At 40.4% G+C, this 21,985-nt stretch overlaps 1 protein-coding gene across 2 annotated transcripts; it reads left to right on the forward strand.

Moving 5' to 3' along the window:
• The first annotated feature begins 867 nt into the window (after positions 1-867).
• On the forward strand, positions 868-3,789 carry LOC113353189 (cytochrome P450 87A3-like). 2 transcript variants are annotated; one of them, XM_026596873.1, is made up of 8 exons: positions 868-1,897; positions 1,994-2,149; positions 2,242-2,493; positions 2,591-2,680; positions 2,781-2,859; positions 2,933-3,039; positions 3,148-3,275; positions 3,369-3,789. In XM_026596873.1, exons 1-5 carry the CDS (start codon positions 1,556-1,558, stop codon positions 2,802-2,804), a joined length of 864 nt encoding a protein of 287 aa, XP_026452658.1. In that variant the 5' UTR covers positions 868-1,555; the 3' UTR covers positions 2,805-2,859; positions 2,933-3,039; positions 3,148-3,275; positions 3,369-3,789. The 2 variants fall into 2 exon arrangements, with proteins under 2 accessions (XP_026452658.1, XP_026452659.1); XM_026596874.1 differs by lacking the exons at positions 2,933-3,039; positions 3,148-3,275; positions 3,369-3,789 and having other exon boundaries at positions 2,595-2,680; positions 2,781-2,824.
• The last annotated feature ends 18,196 nt before the right edge of the window (positions 3,790-21,985 follow it).

The following is a 21,985-nucleotide window of genomic DNA, read 5'->3' on the forward strand; positions in this document are numbered from 1 at the left end:
GTGCACCCAAACTTGGGTCATCCCTAAACTTTTTTTTTTGGAAACAAGGTCATCCCTACACTGCCGAAGCATTTATCTAGTTAACTTTGGGATCGGCTGCCAAATTTAATTTATTCATCTATTCTTTAAAAAATGGGGCTCGGTTTGGGTTGTTGTTTTTATCTATAGAAAATTTAATGCGGATGAGTTTGAAATTTAGATTACCAACGTCCCTACCCAATGATTCTACCATTCTACTGTAATGACATCGATATCGGCAATTGGACTTGGTTCACCCATTCGAGGAATCTAGGACAATGGGATCCGCTATGAAAAGAAAATTCACCACTTTTTTCCGAATGGACTATTCTTTTTACTTTTAGTCCTATTTAACAGATCTGTTTCTTAATTCCCATTTGAAGAATAAGGACAAAGGGATCCACTATGAAAAATAATTTCATTGCTTTTCTCTCAATGGACTGTTCTTTTTACGATTAGTACTACTTAGCAAATCTTTTTCTTGATTTCTCCATGTGAAGAGTCGAGAACAATGAGGTCCACTATGAAAAAGAATCAATTTTGGCCACAGGAGCTTAATTATGAGTATGGTGGCACGTAGCCTTCAAGGGGTACGATTAAATTGGAGATAACCATACACTAGCAAATAGATAAATCATAGGTTATATAGGAGTAACATTCAGCTGAACTAACTGGTAAAACTACTGAACAATAAGATAAGGATTGGGACGTTCTTTTCAATCCTCTATTATCCTTATCGATAATCATTTCTTAACATATGACTGTCTTTCTCTGATTGTTCTCGAAAATTTAAGATCCTTATCGATCATCTTTTTCGTTGTATGTCGCCGTTAATGATTTCTACGTAAATGTAAAACGTGATCCTACCGATAATATCATTCCACGTTTAGTTCAATTCAGTCCTAACATTCTCAAACCCCACATTCCCATGCACAACAACAGTGCTTCATATTCATTATCGAAAATGAAGCAGGTACCATATGTTCTAAACTCGTTCTATTTATACGGCTCCCCCAGATACCAAAAAAAATAAAAAAATTACCCAGATAAGAGACAAAGAAAGAAAAAGAAAATGTTAGTAACTGCTAGTTTATGCATTGGTACCTTAATTATCATACGCATAACTCACTGGGTTTATAGATGGAGAAATCCCAGATGCAATGGGAAACTTCCTCCCGGTTCTATGGGCTTCCCACTTATAGGCGAAACTCATCAGTTCTTCTCACCAACTGCTTCATCCGATCTTCCTCCTTTCATGAAAGATAGGATGGAAAGGTAAAGTTAAGAAAACAGTTCACTCGAGATAAGGAGAGGAGGTTTTGCCTCTTAACGATCTTTAAAAGGAGTAAATGTGAACATGATTTTTATTTATTCGTTGTGTTACAGTCCTATGCTCATTTAGTCACTTTAAGTATCCTGCTATACATCTCCCTGCCGTATTACACCATCTAAACTAGTTGTCAACTTTGCTAACAAATAGATATCCATACTTCATTCATTGGATATAATATGTATAGTGCTGATATTGCTGAATGCTATGTTGCTTTTCGGATGTGGTCCTGTTTTTAAAACTACTCTGGTTATGCAATCTTTCATCGTATCAACAGACCCTGAAGTCAATCACATGATCCTGTCCCAGAAGGAAGGCCAATCATTTGAAGTTTGGTATCCTGATACTTTTAAAAAAATATTAGGGCAAGAAAGTTTAGTTACATTGCAAGGGTCCATTCATAAGTACATGAGGAACATGGTTTTGAGTTTTGTTGGTCCTGAAAGTCTGAAACAAAAGCTTCTCCCTCATGTAGTACATGGGGTACAAAGAAATTTATCGTTGTGGGCTAATCAAGATACCGTAGATTTGATAGAATCAGTGAAGGAGGTATAGCTTTTATTGTCCCGCATAAATTGTTTTTAAGACTTAATTTTAAAATTTTCCTAGAGTGTACAACGACAATTCTCTGGTCTACGTCTACAGATGATATTTGAACTGACTGCAAAGAAACTCATCAGCTACGAATATAATCCTAAAAAGCCCTCGGAGAATCTAAGAGGTTGTTTTTCTGCATTCACTGAAGGATTAATTTCTTTCCCACTCGACATTCCTGGGACCGCGTACCACAAATGCTTACAGGTAAATGGTAAACTTGAATTCGTTAGGCGCCTAATATGACCATCTTGGATATCCGCGTAAGTGCTGAATTTGCTGGCATTGGGTATTGTCAGGGCCGTAAGCAAACAATGGAGATTTTGAAAGATATGCTACAAGAGAGACGAAAAAAACCTAAAAGTTGCCAGGAAGATTTCTTTGATTATGTCCTAGATGAACTGAAGACTGAAGGAACTGTGCTAACCGAAGCAATTGGTTTAGACTTAATATTTTTGCTTCTCTTTGCCAGCTTTGAGACGACATCTCTATCAACAACTTTTGCTATTAAGTTACTCACAGAGAACCCTGCAGTTCTGGAGGAATTAACGGTGCGTGACATTAAACTTTTCAAACCAGCACTCATATTTTTTTCGTATTTCTAATTTAACTCACAAGATGCTAACTTTGTTCATGGCCAATTATCAGGCAGAACATGAAGCACTCATCCGCAGCAGAAAAAACGAAGATGCACAACTAACATGGAAAGAATACAAATCGATGAAATTCACAACTCAGGTAGCTAGTTGAGCAGTCAAAATGTTGCGGAGAATTAGTAAGTACTTGTACTCGCCCAAGTTTTTTAGTATATCCTTACTAGTTTTCATAAAAATTGCAGGTTATCGATGAGGCAGTGAGATAAGCAAATATTGTTCCTGGAGTTTTCAGAAAAGCATTGAAAGATATACATATAAAAGGTCAGTTGGCAACTAATAAGTGCCATTTGTCTAATAATTAAAATTTTAACATGGTTCGAATGGCTCTCGACAGGATACACGATACTAGCAGGGTGGGCTGTCATGTTATGCATTCCGTCAGCACATCTGAATCCTTCCACGTACCAAGATCCCCTTGAGTTCAATCCACATAGATGGGATGTGAGTAGATATATGGATAGTGAATTTACTCTCCGTATATCTGCGTGCCAGTGTGTCTGTGTTTGTGATTCTCTCTCAGATTTAACAACAATGATAAATTTTTAACAGGGAGTGGAGTTAAATGGAGCAACAAAAGATTTCATGGCTTTTGGTGCTGGTCAGAGATTTTGTTTTGGCACAGACTTTGCCAAGCTACAGATGGCTGTTTTTCTTCACTACTTGGTTACAAATTACAGGTACATATAATTTAGCCTCTAGTTACAATTGTTTACGTGCATGTCTATGAGACAAAATAGAGGAGCTCGATATTTATTCCGTTGGATTTTCAGGTGGAAAACAATTAAAGGAGGAGATATTGCCCGAGTTCCTGGCGTGACATTTCCAAATGGCTTTCACGTTAAAATCTCAGAAATGAACACCTGAAAGGATGTATGCTTACTATGCTTATTCGTTGAAGCAGTTCAGGATTGTGCCCATGGAAGAAGTGTGTTTGTTTTGCAATTCTAATTTTATTTCAACTACATGCAGTACAAAGTTTGTGGCTAGTGGTTATAACAGTTTTCTCTTGTAATCGTACGTGTGTATTCTCTATTAAAGGTAATAAGTGTGCTGTGGGCATATGTCCCATGTTTGTAAGAATAAGTGAATGTGCTGGTAAAGCACTTGTCGTGTGTGTATAAATAGTGTGTGGTTGGTATCATGAGGGTGAAAGCTTCACAGCGAATGATCCTTTAATGAAGTCTTCGTCTCCGACTTTCCCAAAGTTGTTCTTCTTTCACTCGCGCTGTCTGTTTTCTGTTCAAGAGTTCGTTGAAGAATGATTGTTTATTTACTACACCTCTCTTCTCTGGGTAAAACCTGTGTTCTTTATCAACAATTATCAATCATGAAAGGCAAGTAGTGCCATTTGTCTGTCTATAGTATACCAATATTAATGAACACAAGGTGTATTGAACTGAAACGGGCACCTAACTCAGCTGGTCATCCGACATGTTGTTGTGCTACACACGAGGCTAGCACAACAACCTGTTCAATTAATGTAGTAGTATAACATGTTGTTTAAGATGGGTTTTTCATCTTCTGATATATAATCAATTGAAAAGGTATTTTGGTTTTAATCTGTCTCAATAGACTAAAACCAATTAATGAGAAAGGGGGTTTTCATCTTCCGACATATAATCAATTGGATGAAAATTCTAAGTTTACAGGGTGTTAGTCCTCAAGGGAGTTGGGGGAGTAGGGTGTAGTTGTGTTTTTTTCCGTTAGTCGTGAGGGAGTTCGAGGGAGTCTCTTAAAATCCCCGTTAGTCGTGGGAGAGTTTAGAAGAGTCTTCCCAACTCCCTAGAAAACCCCGTTAGTCGTGGGGGAGTTTGAAAGAAACTCTTAAACTCCCTGTTAGTGGTAAAAATTAGAATGATAGGGAGTTTGTTTTTTTTTGGGGAGTTCTGGGGAGTTCTAGGGAGTTTATAGTGTATTTTTGCCTCACTCCAAATCTCTCAAAAAAGTAGAGATTTGGGAGAGTCTCTCAAACTCCCTACACTCAACACACCAAACTCTCTCAAACTCTCGATACTTTCTTACACTCCCTCAAAATCCCCAAAATTCAAAATACATTAAACTCCCTCCAACTCACTCGTGGACTAACCCCTGTAATTTGTTGTAGGTTTTGGTAGAACATTAAAATCGACTGAAAGGGTTTTTTTTCTTGATCTTCAATTTTTATTTCTCACTTGAATTAAGTTCTCTGGTTTTCATAGATTGGAATAAGTTTGATCGTTTTTATAACTTTGTTAGATTTCTTTGGTTGTTTTTCTGTTAATTGAGATTCATAATCAATTTTTGTAGTTGTGTTTTTCTGTTATGGTACATTCATCACATAACCATCTGGGGATGGATTGGATTCTGCTTGTTGCTGATCAATGGCGGAATTGAGTGTTTATTGTTATACGTGTTTCTGATGTGTATATGACCTGTTCATTTATATGTTTTTGCATATGCATAGGCTGGTGATGATCCAAATGGACCAGATGGACTAAAACCGCTGCCGCTTGCAGCTGAACAGGGGGAAACAAAAATCATTAAGCTGCTGGCTAAAGCCGGTGCAGATCCAAAAGTTAAGAATATTGTAAGCTATCTGTATTTTGGATGTATGTTCATTTAGTGGACCTGACATGTTTTACATGGCAATAATTGTGCTCGAAAGTTCTTATTGGGGAATGTTTATATCCAAAATTAATTTTAGGTACAAAACACGATTGATTTGATGATGATGATACGAAATTAGGGTTACGAAACAAATTGAAAATAAATAAATAAGGAGACATGAATTTAACGTGGTTTGGCAAGTTGTGCCTACGTCCACGGATGGAATTCCGTAGGGAGATATTTTATTGACATGATGATTACATTGCAGAGGACTATTGGAACAGAGCTTCTTGATACGTTGGTGGAGGGACGAGTTATGTATTGCTCCCATAAGATGTGTGGAAGCAATTATTTATGTGGTAAGTAGAGTGGAATTTTGAAAAACACATGCTAATTTCTTTCCTTTCTCTCCTCTCTGTTGTCTATCGAAACTGATTCCACTTTTTTCATGTTTGTTGGTTTGGTATTTTTGAGATTTCTATGGTACAACATGTGGCATTTCTCTTGGTTTACCATGTTGGGTTCCGTATAGTAGGATCTGCAATAGTGTTGAGGTTTTCTGCGAAAATATATCTTCATATTGACATTCTATTACCTTTCAGATATACATTATTGAAAGTTTTAAATATGTAATTAACTTTCGATGGTTTGAGATGACAAATGTTTGGTTTTGGTTTTGTTGCTATTTGGAATGCAATTATCGAAATTGTTTTTGCTATCTTATTGTAATACTGATACTTTTGGAGTTATGAACTTCTTATTGAAGATTCTCAATTAGATTGTTCTGGTATCCTAACCTTTGAAAACATTTTGTTAAATTGAGTTTTTAGACTTCCATATTAACTGCTGAAGTTAAAGATCAAACTGCCAGATAGTATATTTGCTTCCGGATAGATTCATTGACAGATATGAATCTCTTGCATCAGGTATGGTGGAGGCCAGTAATGCCACGTAAAGTGATAAGTACAGGTTTGTTCCAGACCGAGCTTGTCCAGTTGGCTGTAGAGGTCTTTCTTCTGTGGCTCCAACTTATTTATATGTCAATAAAGAGAACAAGCTATCGTTAGGATAAGCAAAAGGTATCGTTAAAACATCGAACTGGCTGCACTTAGTATCTAATAAAGTAGCTATGTTATTCTTATTTATATGTAACTCTAGTGTCTCTACCGTGAGCCATTGAAGTTTTTAACCCTAAACAAATATTTTCTTCCCTTTTTAAGGCATCTCCAAAAGAGACCGAAATTCTCGAGGAAGAATGAAGCCTGATTCAGAATTTCGTTTTGAAGAATATGGTTTACGTGCATCATCAATTCTTTGGTTCAAGTGATCTTGTTGAGCGAGTAAGTACATTGTGTTGCTTTTCTGTGCATTTATCAGCGGCAATTTAGTGTCTGCAGTTGATGGAAGTAAGTTATTTTGTTAGTCAGACAACTTTCTACTTACTAGCGTGGCTACACGTTAAAATAATTGGTGGCAGTTCATGTTCCGTTTCATAAGATCCCCTAAACTGCTTCACTGTTATAAGAAAAATGGTGCAATATTCTTTCAAACGGTACTATAAAATATATTGAGTACTTCGCTAACGCGGTCGTATATATTTTACTGGGTACCTTATCTTTGGCAGTACTATAAATTATGATGGGTAATTGGTTTTGAGGGTCGTATTAATTAAACTAGGTCCCCAACCCAGTCGGTAGTATAAAAAAGTTGAGTGAATTCTTCTAAGTTCCTATGAAAAAGTATATTATTATTCGGAAATATATGTACTCCAACTTAATAGGTTTAGGAGTCGACTGGAAGTTAAGATGGTGCTCATAGTATCCATGCCTAAATCAAATATATATGCAGGAAACCAACCAAGTGTTGATGCAGTAGAGTCGGCCCATAACAAGATAATTATGCAGAAGTTTCATGAAAGAAGAAGCCCGAAACTGAATACCAAGAAAAAAATCAGAGATGTTACATTGGTCTAGAGTGGTTTTTGGTGGTCTTCAATTTGAGTCTTTAATTTACTAGCATTTGGTATTGAAATGCTTTTACTTATGAAATATTTACTTTAATACAGGCTTGGTTTAAAGAATTGACTACCCGGATTTTGAAACCTCTCCAGTTGAGCAGGTTATGCAATGCCAATCAGAAGTCCTTTTCTGCCAGGCAGATTTCCTTGTTCATCCACCAGTCTACTGAAAAAGCAGTCGAAGGCTTTTGTTCGAGTCATTATACTAGTATTTAAGTAGTATAAGAGCAAGTCTTATGGTGGAATCCATCATATTCCAAGTGTGGAAAAACCATGTAATGTCAAGTCTAGTGGCTTCCAAATTGGTGTTTTCCATGAAAAATCTAAGCAGTGTTCCATGGTTTCGTGTAATGGTCCGTGGAATCCATGATAATGCTAATCAGATTAGCGTAAAACACTATTCAGAATAGCACACTAGAAGACGAAAAGCGCTAATCAGAATAGCGCTCAACACTTAACAGAATAGCACAAAACGCTATTCAAAATAGCACAAAGCGCTATTCAGAATAACGCTATTTTTTTTATCCGTAGATTTAAACGAGCCATTGGAAATCTAATGGCTGAGAAAATAGCGCTAATTTTAATACCGTTTTGTGCTATTCTGAATAGCGTTTTGTGCTATTCTGATTAGCGTTTTTTTAGCGCTATTCTGATTAGCGCTCAACGCTATTAAGATTAGCGTTTTTGTTGTTCCATCACCACACTTGCACTTCCATTTACGATTCCAAATGCTGAGGTGGCGTGGAAGATGGAAGATGAAACTCTTCCACCATAAAGACTTGCTCTAATAAAAACATATTTATGGTGTTCCATTTTCCGTGTATCAAAGAACACATTTTTGGAATTTTTCCTTGTTAGCACAACCAATCATCTAGATGTTGAATGTTTCTGTTATTTTAGTTGTACATGAACCCGTGTACCTTTTAAAAAAACATAACAGTATCTTCCAGTTGAATTAATGTCGTATGAAAATGGATATGAATTATAAATTGCTTGGTTGATCATATTTATTTAGGAACGGGTACTGAAATTGCTTCGATCACCTCCTAAATGTACCAAGTTGGAGTACATATATACCGGAAGCACAAACTATTGCATTGAAACTTAAAACAATTTACCCAATTTGCTATGGTACAGACTAGTATGTGTACCTAATTAAATTTATACGAGCCTTAAAGTGACTTACCCATCATAATTTATAACATCTCCAATATTTAGGTACTCATTAAAAAATATACGATCATAGTGAGGTACCCAATTTATTTTATAGGACCATTTGGAAGGCTACATGCACTAATTTCCTTACTAAAGTGAACTTCGTGGCAGAAACTATTCCCAAAAAATGCTAGTTTCTCAATATTAATGTTCACGATAGCTATTTGTTGAGGTATAGCTCGTTACCTTGTTTCCGAATACCCGACAAGGGAGCAGTGTTCCATTCTTTTGTAACTTTGATAGTATAGTATCAGGTTTCTTTAAAGCAATATATATATGGATGGTGGTTAACTTTGGTCATTTCTGGAAATAAGAACAATTACATGAACTCAGATCAGCTTGCATATCTCAAAAAGATTTAGACTCACCTCGGCAACTTGCCCAGGAGTATACCTCCCCCCAAATAACAAATATTACAGGAATTGGTCTAATCTAAAGTGTTTTTATGGAGTTTTCGGGAGACACACTTGATGCGCGCAGAATAGAGCTTAGACAGCTGATGAGGGATAGGCATGGGGAGCTATGGAAGCTCCACCACAAGTGAAAAACAAAACTGTTTCAAATACCCGCCTTTAAGATCATTGACAACATCGTATGGGATGGGAGTAACAGTTTCAAGTGTTTCTCCTTCAACCATGAAACCAGGTTTAGGGCCTTCAGGTTGTCTCTTGGTGCTAATATTTTCACCTCTCGCCCCAGCCTATAATCATTCTGAACCTTCCTATGCTTATACTCTTCTTTTCACCTTGATGGCTGAACATGTTCAATCCTTACATGAATCCTTTTCTTTAAAATATTACCACGAACCTACATGAATTGAATTCATAATAACAATCAATTAGAACTACATCCCAAATAATGCAATACAACATCCATAAATTATAAAACACATCCCAAATAATGCAATACAGAAACTAAAATGAAGATTACCTATTAAAAGTCGTATATCATGTCCCTTTTTGACAATTTTTTCCATCTGCTATGGGCAGCAGCTCCTCAATGTGTTTCCTGATGGGCAAAGACATTATTAGAAACCCCAAGAAATATGTGCAAAATTTAGCTCATCAACTTCTCTCAATCAGCTAATATTAACTACCAAATGAACCTAAGTTATGGCCAACAATAGAAATTCAAACATCTTTAACCACGTTATATTCAAACAATGATACGATAACATTCACACTGTAAGTTCAGAACTATGGAATAGGTCTCTACAGAAGTCAAACAGATGAATCAAGCAAGAAAAATTTATTTGTTTGGAAGAAACTAAAACTGCAAGATGTCCAAGGAACAATTGAAAAATTCATCCCCAACTATCTTGTACCCGGTTTTCTGACAAATTACAACAGCTTATGTGAACGAGCAAGATATTTCAGGACAGTAGCTTCTGTGGATGAGCAGGAATGCAGGATACTGTTAGGAAATAAGTGGATTTTCTGTTATGGGCCTTTTCCACATTGGGTGGGTTTCCTAATCTAGGTGGTATAGAATTTAGGAAAGAGTATAGTTTCCTAATTGGAGACTAATACTTGGTGACCAAGTTTATGTTCTCTATATATATGACTAGAATTGTAGGTTTCTAGACATCCAACCTAGAAGAGTGGTAAATTCTTGTGCTTAGGATTTTGGTCTCTTTGTTGGGAGGATCGTGTGCTACCGTGAAGGTCAATATCGGGGTGAGAGAAAAACTTGTAGAGAGAGGATTTTGGTGTTCTAGTGTTTAGGGTTAGGGGCTTTGCCCTAAACCTAGTTTTTATTGTTTCCATGTTTCTCCTCTGTTACTAGCGACTGTGAAGACGGTGTAGAAGAGAAGACATGAGGCTGGTTTGGCGAATGGTTAGAGAGTTGGTTTCTATGGTTTCTTAAATGGTGTTCTCGGGTATGGTTTCTTTGGTGTTGTCTTGGGTTGCGTAAAGAGCATGTAATTGTCTTTGATTTAATGAAAGTTTTTCTGATGGTGTTGGCCATGGATGTAACCTATAAAGGTGAACCACGTATATCTTGTGTTGTGGTTGTGTGTGCTTGTTTATCTTCTGTCTCTCTCTTATTATTTCTCCCATGTTTGGTCCAAATCACCAATTTCTCTTTGTGAACCTGTAATTCCGCTGCGCTCGGGGTACCAATTTTCCCATCAGATACTTCAGGTATATGTCAAGAAGGAACTAGCATTTTCCAACGCCCCTATTCAACCAAAAGTAATCTACGTGGATCTTTGTCTTATTTTTCGGCACTTCCTTTTAAGTCTTCTCATCCTTTTCTTCTTCCACTGCAAAGAGTCGCAAGAAAGGAAGAGAACATCTTAGTTTCATTTCTTGAAACCAAACATAAAAACACAACCAAATTGCAGCATAAAATGATTTAGAAAGATGTGACATCAAACATACAGTGTTCTGTTCTGTATATATCTACAGGTACATAACTGCTTCAAACACTGAATCAGCATGCATTGGCAAGAAAATAACTACTTGTATAAGCAACACATGCATACAAAACTATGCGCATCAGAAATTAAATGGATCTTCAAGGAGAAGTTAATGAAACAACTCCATTAAGCTCAAAGTGAAGAAATATAAATTGAACTTCATCTACGCTTCTGCCGATAGAAAAAATGATATCATGTTAAGCACATACGCGTTTCTAATTGTAATTCAGATGAGAAATTCATTTAAACAATTTTACATATCAAAGAAAAAACAGTTGGATTAGTAATTTTGTCAAGCACTATGAGTACATTCAATAGAAAACATGACTCACATACCATTACCAAATCTACTAAGTTCTGCTGGAATTTATAAGAAAAAAACAACTTCTCTTGAGCAGCCAAAGAATTCAAAGACGAAGAAGTTATTGATGTCATCGGGTGGTGGTATTGGTGTTTGTTTTTGATATAAGATTTCTTCTTTAAAAGTTGAAACCCTAGTTACCCTTGTTTTCTTCTATACTCCATGAATATTGATGATGAAGAAAATACCCACGACAAGAACTAACAACACAATCAAACAAAATCATCCAAATACCTAACTATGGTTGGTTATTAACTCTGCTGGCGGGGTAAGATAGTAAAAAAAAATGAAAACTTAAGATACAGACACGGACAGAATCGTTTGTCATTCTATTAGGTAAAAATGAAGAGTTGGATGGATCGGTGGGTTGACGTAAAAGATAGGATTTTGGTGACTGTTAGAGCATTGCTCAGTCGAACTCGCATGCGTTGCTATCTCAAGCATGTTTGTCAATGTTAGTGATCAAAACTATTAGTCTTGATTTCTAGTCTATTATAGCTAAGTCTCGGTCTAGGATAGAAAGTGTAGTTGAGCTCAAGGACTTCATGGCGATTCATCATACAAGTAGAAGAACTACTAAAGGAACCGGTGGAACTTCTCGACAAAAAGTATGTGAAGACTTGAACTTATCTGTCACTCAAAAGTCTATCTACTCTATCTCCTACTCTTTGAGACAAGAAGTCGTATGCTATATATATAGACTTGGATTATACACATTTGGTATTTCGAGCCGAGTATACCTCGCCTATCTATATCTCGAAATATGTGTTGGTAAGCTTTTCCCTTCGATCAAGTTTATCTTTACCTAGTGACGAAAGTCATGATATATTTCAATCATCTTGAAAATTTCTTTGACGAGAAATGGTGTAACAACTGTATAACATCCTCTAAGAATGTTTCAATGATTGAAATGAGAGTTTATATTACATAACCAATGATGGACATAAGAATTATTGTGGAAACACATTTATGTATAAGTCATATTCCTTGAACCAAAGTTTGCGAACTTTGTTGATCAAGAGAACCGGAAGAATGACATGATCCAAGTCCGCGAACTGTCGAAGTTCTCAAACCCGAGAATTGATGCTGGAGTTGACAAACTACTTGCGTGAAGTTAAGTCCGCGAACTCAGTCTGCGAACTCAGTCTGTGAACCGGCGAAGTTCTCATACCCGAGAATTTCTGCTGGAGTTTGTAAACTCTGCCCGGTAACTTAAGTCCGCGAACCTAGTCTGCAAACTTGAGAAGGTTATATATATGAAAATGATTTATGAACTTAAACTTAAAAAGACTAAGAAATGCAGTTTGCAAACCGTCGCTATAAAAGTTCATGAACCGATTCAAGTGAATCAAATCATTTTTACTTCAGTTGTGTTTTTTGTAGTACATGAGATTTCCTTGCAATTGAACAACTCTCTAACTAATTCATTTGAAGTAATTTGAACTAGTTATGGTGAAGAAGAACATGGTTGATATGAAATTCTCATATGGCCAACCTCTTGGTTAACTATTGTTGAACCAACAAGTGCATACGTTTGGGTACGGTTAACAAACCTAGAAGCGTGCATTGTCAAGTGTGTATAACAAACTAAGTTTTCGATCTAACGGTTGAGAAATATTAGATTGAATCTAAATCAGGTTTTCATCTAACGGTGGATATTGAATGCTTTGTTACTAAGCTAACATTCATTACAAACCCTGATTTGAAAGACTATATAAATGAGACATCTAATATTGTGCAAAACTAATCCCCACACCTTACGTGTGATACTAGTTTGCGTGCTAGAGTCGATTCTCCTTTAACCTTTGGTTTTATTCTTCTAAAACCAGATTAACGACTTAAAGACCTCATTGGGATTGTGAAGCCAGACCGATAATACTTTTATCGTAGTTGTGTGATCTCATCTTGCATCTTCTATCATACGAGTACAATCAGATTGATTATCTTGAGATTGATACCTCCGATAGGAAAGATATAAAAAGTAATCACTAACATCTTCTTCTCATTGTTTGTGATTCCGCAATATCTTTTTTCGCTACCATACGATTAAGATTGTTGTGAAGTGATTGATAAGTCTAGGATGTTCTTAGGGAATATAAGACCGGATTATCAATTGGTTCCTGTTCACCAAATTCAAGTTTTTGTAATAGAAAGAAAGTGTTGGGGAAAAATAGAAGTTAATTTCCCTAACTAAGAAAAATGGTTAGCCATATGCAGTTATATAATGTGTTAGGATTTTATCTAACTCTTTATGTCTGTTAGGGAAATGAATAGGCTAACACTTAATTTGCACTACAAAAATGGTTAGCCATATGCAGTTATATAATGTGTTAGGATTTTATCTAACTCTTTTTGTCTGTTAGGGAAATGAAATAGGCTAACACTTCATTTGCATTACAATAAATATCCTAACTATTAACATTTTACACTTTATATTTACTTTGTAATGGAGAGATTATGTTATAATCTTTTCTAACTCTTTCAATAACTATTAAGATGCCCAGTAAACTACAGACGTGTGTCTTTTTGTTTCAGACTTTTGTAACTTTATATTCTGTTGAAGAATTTGTTAGGTTTTAGTAACTAAAAAATGATATTTTCAGGTGACCTGATTCCAGTAACCTGAAACCAGGTACTGCGAGTATCCTGTCACCTGAAACCGGGATCCGTGAGTTTCCGGCAACCTTTCAGGTTAGCTGAAGGTTTTTCTAAACCCATAAATATTGTTGTATCCATCAACAAGTGAAGTCAACAAAAAAATATTGAATACCAAAAAAATATTATATATATATTATGTAATCATAGTCATATACAAGGAGCACAGGGTTTCCATCTGTTGATGGTGGTTTTTAGCTTAGGGTTAAAATCGTAAAACCGCACATCTGACATGACGTCACTATGACCATTAACACATTTATTGAATCTATCAGCATGCCTACGTAACAATTACCAGGGTACCTTTTTTTTATATGTCATGTTCCACGGCAGAACCCTTAACATTGACCGACATAATCTATGCCAAACCCTAATTCTCATGCCATCGTGCCAAGGCATGCCAACCATGTCAGCCGCACCGCTATGCCAATGGAAAACCATGCCAGCCACATCTCCGCGCCAAGACATGCCAACCATGCTAGCGGCACCACTGTGCCAATGGAAAATCATGCCAGCCACATCTCCGCGCCAAGGCATGTCAGTTGCACCACTGTGCCAATGGAAAACCATGTCAGCCACATCTCCGCGCAAAGGCATGCTAACCATGCCAGCCGTACCACTGTGCCAATGGAAAACCATGCTAGCCGCACCATGCGCCAATGGCATGCCAAAACCTTGACCCCACCATGCCAAGCCAACCGCACCTTACCTTGGCCCCAACCATGCTATCCGCACCATGCGCCAATGGCATGCCGAACCCTTCGACCCACCATGCCAAGCCAACTGCACCGTGCCTTGGCCTCACCATGCCAAGCCGTTCGTGCAAAACCTTGGCCCCACAATGCCAATCTATCTGCGCCATTTTCCTTGGCCCCACCATGATATCTTTCCCTGTGCGGCTACCAAAACGAAGGCGTGCGACGATCAAAGACCGTCCTTCCATCCTAGATGCAAATCCTAGCCGTCCAAGGTCGCCAGACACCCATGGTAACCTTTGGCCCAAAACCCTAGTTTTGGCCACGCCAAACCGCGCCAAGGCATGCCATGCCACATGTGCCAATGGCATGCCAACCACATTACCGCGCCATACCATGCCGTCCTTCCCTATGCGGCTACCAAAACGAAGATGTGCGACGATCAACGGCCACCCTTCAATCCTAGATGCAAATCCTAGCTGTCCAAGGTCGCCAGACAATGCATGGTAACCTTTGGCCCAAAACCCTAGTTTTGGCCACGCCAAGGCATGTCATGCCACACGTGCCAATAGCATGCCAACCAACTTGTCGCGCCATACCATGCTGTCCTTCCCTATGCGGCTACCAAAACGAAGGCCTGCAACAATCAACGACCACTTTTTCATCTAAGGTGCGGATCTTAGCCGTCCAAGGTTACCAGCTAATGCATGGAAATCTTTGGCCCTAACTTTTGGCCGCTCCTAAACTAGGCCATATTAAAGCCATACCGATCATGCTTTCATGCCACTGGATACCAAACGAATGGTTGCAATAATCAACATCTACCTTTCCTCTTAAGATGCAAAATCTCGACCGTCGAAGGTCACCACCGAGCCGGCAAGTCTCCCAAGCTCAACTTTCCAGACAACAACAACGTTCTACATGTTTTCCACGAAAACACTCGAGAGATCAACGCATGTCACAAACTGGAGGATTCTCATTGGCTATTGGTTTGGCGGTTTACAACACGCGGCGTACACTACGCCCGTTATAAGAAAGTGTTATAAGGATGGGGCGGTTAGTAAATACAGGGAGTAATGGTGAAACACTTTCTTTTATGGAACATCAATTCCAAGCGTTACCGGTTACCACCTCCTCCCATTTACTCACCCATTTTCCATTTCTTAATGAGACCAGAGTAAGTTTCACTTCGACTTGTATAAATAGGCATTACCTATTTCCACCGAGCGACAAGTTCTGGTCAGGAGCATACAACAATTATAAAACGTTTGCTAGATTTACCATCTGTTAGCTTCCCACTTTCTAAAACAAGTCATAAAACAACTACTCTTCCAGAATCAACTATTCTGGTGTCAACACTCTCTTCGTTTCCCTCCCCAAAACCAACCCTTCTCCTCCACTTTGTGACCGAAGCAAATCTGGAACGGCCATTTCTTGGTTTAGGCCGGACTTGTACAGATTCATCTCTTGAATATAAAGTACTCCCTTGCAATACATTGTTTAGGGTTTAGATTTTTTTCTCACCCAGATCACACGAAATTACCGAAACCAGCTGAAATTGTTTTCACCCTCAAACAATTGGCGACCACAATGGGAGATCAATCTCTCGGTTTCAATATCGATTTCCAAATTTCCGATATCACCTTTCACTTCCAACATGGTGGAACTGAGATCCGGATCAGCTTCCGAGAAAACCAACGTAGAATTTGTTCCTGGTGTTGACGCTACTTCCAACAGCATCACTACGCCACCTACTGACCCCAGTAACACCGAAAGCACTCCTTCAGGTGTAACACCGATGATCACCAGCGACAGAGCCGCAATGCCGCCTCTAATGTCCTTGCGCAACTTGCTAATCCTGGCAGTACTGAAAGCGATCCTTCAGGCGTTACGCCACCAGTCACCAGGGCCAGAGCTTCCGCTACCGCTCCTAATGCTTCGTCAAACATGGCACCTCCAACCGCAACGAAGACTCCAATTACCCCACCAACAGGAAGAGAAACCGGAGGAATTAGAGGAAGCCGACCCTATATCACCATCGCTGATTTGATGGAACGGCAGGAGGTTATCGCTAGATCCAGGACAGATATGGTTTCGACACACAAAGAAGTACTCGTCTTTCTCAAAGCCCTGACAAAGCGGCTGCTGAGTGAGTCATGCTATCCAGAGCCGATTAGAAACACCTCCAACACCCCCTATGCTAGCACCTCGGAGGAACGCGTCTCCGCGGACGAGGAGATTCACTCCAGAACCCCATTGGAAAAAAGTCAGTCGTCCAATTTTGTCACACGAGAGGATCTGGAACAACTTCTTCGGAATCGAATCAATAATTATGAAATAGACATGCATCAGCATCAACCTCCTTACCCACCTGAAATACAAAGAATTCCTCTTCCAAGAGGATACTCCTCTCCTCAATTAACCTTGTACGATGGCACCGTAAATGCACGTGAGCATGTATCTCGCTTCTTGGAGTCCCTAGGAGAACATGAATACAATCACGTTCTTCTTCTGAGGGATTTTTCGAAATCGCTTACCGGAAGAGCGTACACATGGTACAACAACATCGCTCCAAACAACATTCCAAACTAGGGTGGCATGGTTACCGCATTTTACAAGACGTACTTGTTTGTGTCTGAACAAGTTACCTTCTCGGACCGAGGAAGGATGTACCAACGGGACAACGAACATCCAAATGATTTTGTTAAGAGACTCGGGGTTCAAGCACTAGACTTTCATGACCCAAACGTGACCGAGCAACAACTGGTGAATTCATGCATCAACGGTATGGCTCCCATTTACCGCGCCTTTCTAGAGAACCTGCGTTTCCAGACATTCTCTGAGCTCCATGAGGCTGTAAGGCGATCAGCAACGACAGCACCAGTATTATTAGAAAGAGATAGACCAACCAGAGCCAAAGACGTACGCGAAACTCGTGGGAATAGACGTCTCATCAACAAACAGTACAATGATGGTCCCTCATCGGTGAACGTAGTAAACGAAGGAGGAAAAAGGAAGGCCCCAACTGCAGACCAGCAGCCTAAACGCGAAGCACCAGCACGACGAGCAACTCCTCCACGGAAGGCGACCGCTAAATCTCCCATGCGTCATCACGAAGCTGAAGGAAATACCCTGGATTTCCCGTTTCCCATTGAGGAGGTGATCGATCTCTTAGAAGCATGGATTCAAGATGATTTTATCAGACTACCATCTCCCAGACGCCCACTGACTGAGGCCGAGATGGCAAACCCCAAATACTGCCACTACCACATATTTGTTGACCACCCAACCAGTGATTACAACAGACTGAAGCATATCTTCAAAGAAAAGATAGAAGCATGGTAACTTCAACTAGGAGACGAGGGAGTACATCGAGACACACTTCCGGTGAGGAATTGTGGAGTCTCTGGGAATCCGTGCACGGGACTGTGCGATCAATGATGCAGCACGTATGCGAAATTCTCTACCTTTCCAAGGTGCAACGCCAATATATCTTCATGGCTATCAATCGTGTCGTGTCGGGAAAACGACTTTTTCCCTCCACGAAAGCCACTCCAAGAGCCCAAGCTCTCTCAGCGAGCGGAGTCGAAAAGGACAATTGGGGACTGCTGACCACGTCCTATTTAAGAGGTATTGAATTCGACAACACGCTAATCGACAAGGCCTCTGACTTAAACATTGTTACTTTCAAGACTATGAAAGCTGCGGGATTACGAAACAAGAGGTTACCCATTCCCAGTCCGTGATTAAGAACCCGGGAGGGGAAGCCTTGAACGCGTACAACTATATTAACCTCGAGATCAAGATGGGAGACGCTATAACGCATAGCAAATTCCACATTGTCAAAGATCTGGGTTACGACATGATATTGAGGCACTTGTGGGTACTCGACAACAAGGAAAAATTGGGAACATCTCCTCTACCGATGTCAACGCCCGAAAGAATCTCCAACAAACCTTCCCACTTGCTACCGCATTGGCGAGTTACCGATAGAACCCGGACACCTGGAGATGACCTGTTGGCGCTAAATTATAGATTCCAAACGAAAGTAAGTTTGGCCGAACGATGTTCTCTACAACCAGTCATTTCTTCCTTTATTCCGTCATGGGGACTCAGCGCGATTACTGGCGCGGACGCTGTCAAGAGATGTGAGTGGGACGATGGGCCATTCAAACGCTTTTCAAAGAATTTGTAAGTTGCCATCGAAACCGAAGAGACCAAGATTCAAACGGTTACACAATACCCGAACTCATTTCAAATCAGAGTTATGGTGGTCAATGTGAACTCGTTTCAAGTTTGGAAGATGACGGTAAAGATAGATGTTCGGAACGATTCACCCAAGGAAAAAAAAGACGATCCATATCTGGTGGCAGACGTCCTTTTGGGAGGTTACTACAAGCTCATCAACACAGACAAACTTGGAGGTGTGATAGTTCACTCGCGATGGCTCAAGCTTTTCAATCCCTAAAACGTTGTACTACCCTCTTCCAGCACTTTTCCTTTAGTATTTCTTCAGCAATTTCTCCTCCAGTTTGATATATGTATTTCCCCAAGATGAATGCACCGTTTCTGTTCTTCTATAGGGTTTCGTTTTTATTCAAAAGGCATACATTTCTTTCCGAATGAGTTTCCAAATCTCAGAAAAATGTACCAAACAAAACACAAATCATTGAGAATCCATTAACCATCCAATCACAACCAGAAACACCAACCCGTTCTAAGGGAAGGCTTGGTCTTTCAAAAAAAATAAAATGAGAAGTGTTATTCGAAGACAGAAACCGCAAGCGGGATGCTAATTGAAGAAACCCTAACTTCGCCGCGAATACAAGGAAGGTAAAAAAAAAAAAGTCTGAAAAATATCAGGACAACTAAGCGACGACTAGAAACAATGAAGAAGAAGAAGCTAGTCATAGAAAGCTAATGTGTGAATTGCCAATTCTTCGGTCAGAGATTTTTTTTTCAAACAATTTCCCCAACAATCATTTGGGTAGAAAAGGTTCCATCCGGAAGCCACATCAGCAATAGCAGCCTCAACATCCCACCCGGAAGTCGTCTCAGCAGCAACATCATCCGTCTTTTTACTGACATCCGCCTCGGCAACCAACCCAGCATATTCCATCACGACTTCTCCAATGCCACCGACAACAGTTTCACCGTCTTCTCCAAAAGGTGTTTCAGTTTCATCAACCGCAACATCGTCATCTTCCTCGGAAGTCTTCTCAGCGACCTTTCGAGGAGAATTTCCCGATTCATCAGAATCAAGGGTTATGACACCTTCCTGGACAGGGAAGCTACGATGATTTTCCCCTAAAAGTTTCACAAGCTCGGTCTTCCGCCATTTCAACTGAGAAGCACACTGTCCCGCCCTAACAGTGGGTCGTGAAGAGGTTTTGTTGCACCAAATCCTCCCAATGCACTTGGATGCTTCGCCGCTTTCCCGTTCTTTCTCCAAAGGTATGTCCCGAATGATTTCGTCAGCTTCACGAAACAGAGATTCAATTCTATTCAACGCCTCCCCATGAGAAGAAGACTGGTTTTCGTCGATTCCAAAGTTTCTCCCCGAAAAATTGGAGACATGTCTGTCATTGGAAGATCTCATTATGCGCTACAAAACCATAGAAAGAATAGAGGATAAACACGATTTCAGCACGACCTGTGCAAATAAGGATTCAAGATCATCTGTCATAACCAGTAGAGCGATGAGTTCCCGAAAAGGAAAGCCTCCTACCATCCGCGGATTGAGGTGTGATATCATATTCTAATGAAACCGTTTTCTACTAGCGAACATAAGGGAATGCCGGGCCACTTGAGGTAAATTAGGGTTTGGTGAGAAAACGTGGAAGTACATGTTTAAGACACGCTTGCCCGCATTATTACTTCTCTGCCGCCAGCACCAAGACTTGAAAAAAAAAAAAAAAAACCGACAAGGTGACATGAAGAGAAGGAATAACGCCCCCTTTCTACGGGCATAACACTTGCGGGGTTTTGAATAAGGAAATAACTTCCTATGTGAGTCACGTAAGGAAAAAAGACAACCATGTCCGCAACGACAAGCCACTACTGGGACAAGCCGTCCGCGCATGCTTTGCCTCACCAAACCGTGTCATGCCTTGCACCTTCGTCCGCGCCATGCTTTCCTAGCCAAACCGCGTCATGCCTTGCACCATCATGCCGCGCCATGACATGCCGCACCAACACGAACAAACTCGCCAAGCCAGCATCACGATGTTTCCTAACCCAGCCAAGGTGATGCATGGCTAGACTAAGCCGACGATTTTCATCTCACCACTCCACGGTCTGCACCACCAGTACAATTTATGGAAGGCCGCCAACACGGGAAGCACAAACTCTCTTTACCTCTCGAAAAAGGTTAGTCGGACCTTCCTACCCATCTTTTCACCACTTGTTGTTTCAAATTTTATCCTAGCCTGTCACTATCTTATGCTTACCTCGCAACGATGCTCCCGCTCCGAGCTAAGCAGGGGACTTAATGTTGATGGTGGTTTTTAGCTTAGGGTTAAAATCGTAAAACCGCATATCTGACATGACCTCACTATGACCATTAGCACATTTATTGAATCGATCAACATGCCTACGTAAGAATTACCAGGGTACCTTTTTTTTTATGTGGCATGTTCCACGGCAGAACCCTTAACATTGACCGACATCATCTATGCCAAACCCTAATTCTCATGCTATCGTGCCAAGGCATGCCAACCATGTCAGCCGCACCACTGTGCCAATGGCAAACCATGCCAGCCACATCTCCGCGCCAAGGCATGCCAACCATGCCAGCCGCATCACTATGCCAATGGAAAATCATGCCAGCCACATCTTCGCGCCGAGGCATGCCAACCATGCCATCCACATCTCCGCGCCAAGGCATGCTAACCATGCCAGTCGTACCATTGTGCCAATGGAAAACCATGCTAGCCGCACCATGCGCCAATGGCATGCCAAACCCTTGGCCCCATTATGCCAAGCCAACCGCACCTTACCCTGGCCCCACCCATGCTAGCCGCACCATGCGCCAATGGCAGGACAAACCCTTGGCCCCACCATGCCAAGCCGTCCGTGCCAAACCCTTGGCCCCACTATGCCAAGCCATCTTCCCCATTTTCCTTGGACCCACCATGCTGGATTTCCTTGTGCGGCTACCAAAACGAAGGCGTGGGACGATCAACAGCCACCCTTCCATCCTAGATGCAAATCCTAGCCGTCCAAGGTCCGCAAACAACGCATGGTAACCTTTGGCCCAAAACCCTAGTTTTGGCCACGCCAAACCGCGCCAAGGCATGCCATGCCACATGTGAAAATGGCATGCCAACCACCTTGCCGCGCCATACCATGCCGGCCTTCCCTATGCGACTACCAAAAAAAAGGCGTGCGACGATCAACGACCACCCTTCCATCCTAGATGCAAATCCTATCCGTCC

The sequence above is a fragment of the Papaver somniferum genome, chromosome 2 (genome assembly GCF_003573695.1).
Source record: "Papaver somniferum cultivar HN1 chromosome 2, ASM357369v1, whole genome shotgun sequence".
NCBI classification, from domain to species: domain Eukaryota; kingdom Viridiplantae; phylum Streptophyta; class Magnoliopsida; order Ranunculales; family Papaveraceae; genus Papaver; species Papaver somniferum.

Excerpts from the sequence above, each read along its gene's own strand:
- LOC113353189 (XM_026596873.1), top strand. The coding sequence starts at position 1,556 with ATGTTGCTTTTCGGATGTGGTCCTGTTTTTAAAACTACTCTGGTTATG. Across the intron at positions 2,494-2,590 it reads CAGTTCTGGAGGAATTAACG|GCAGAACATGAAGCACTCAT; the intron begins GTGCGTGACATT and ends GCCAATTATCAG. Across the intron at positions 2,681-2,780 it reads CGATGAAATTCACAACTCAG|GTTATCGATGAGGCAGTGAG; the intron begins GTAGCTAGTTGA and ends TAAAAATTGCAG.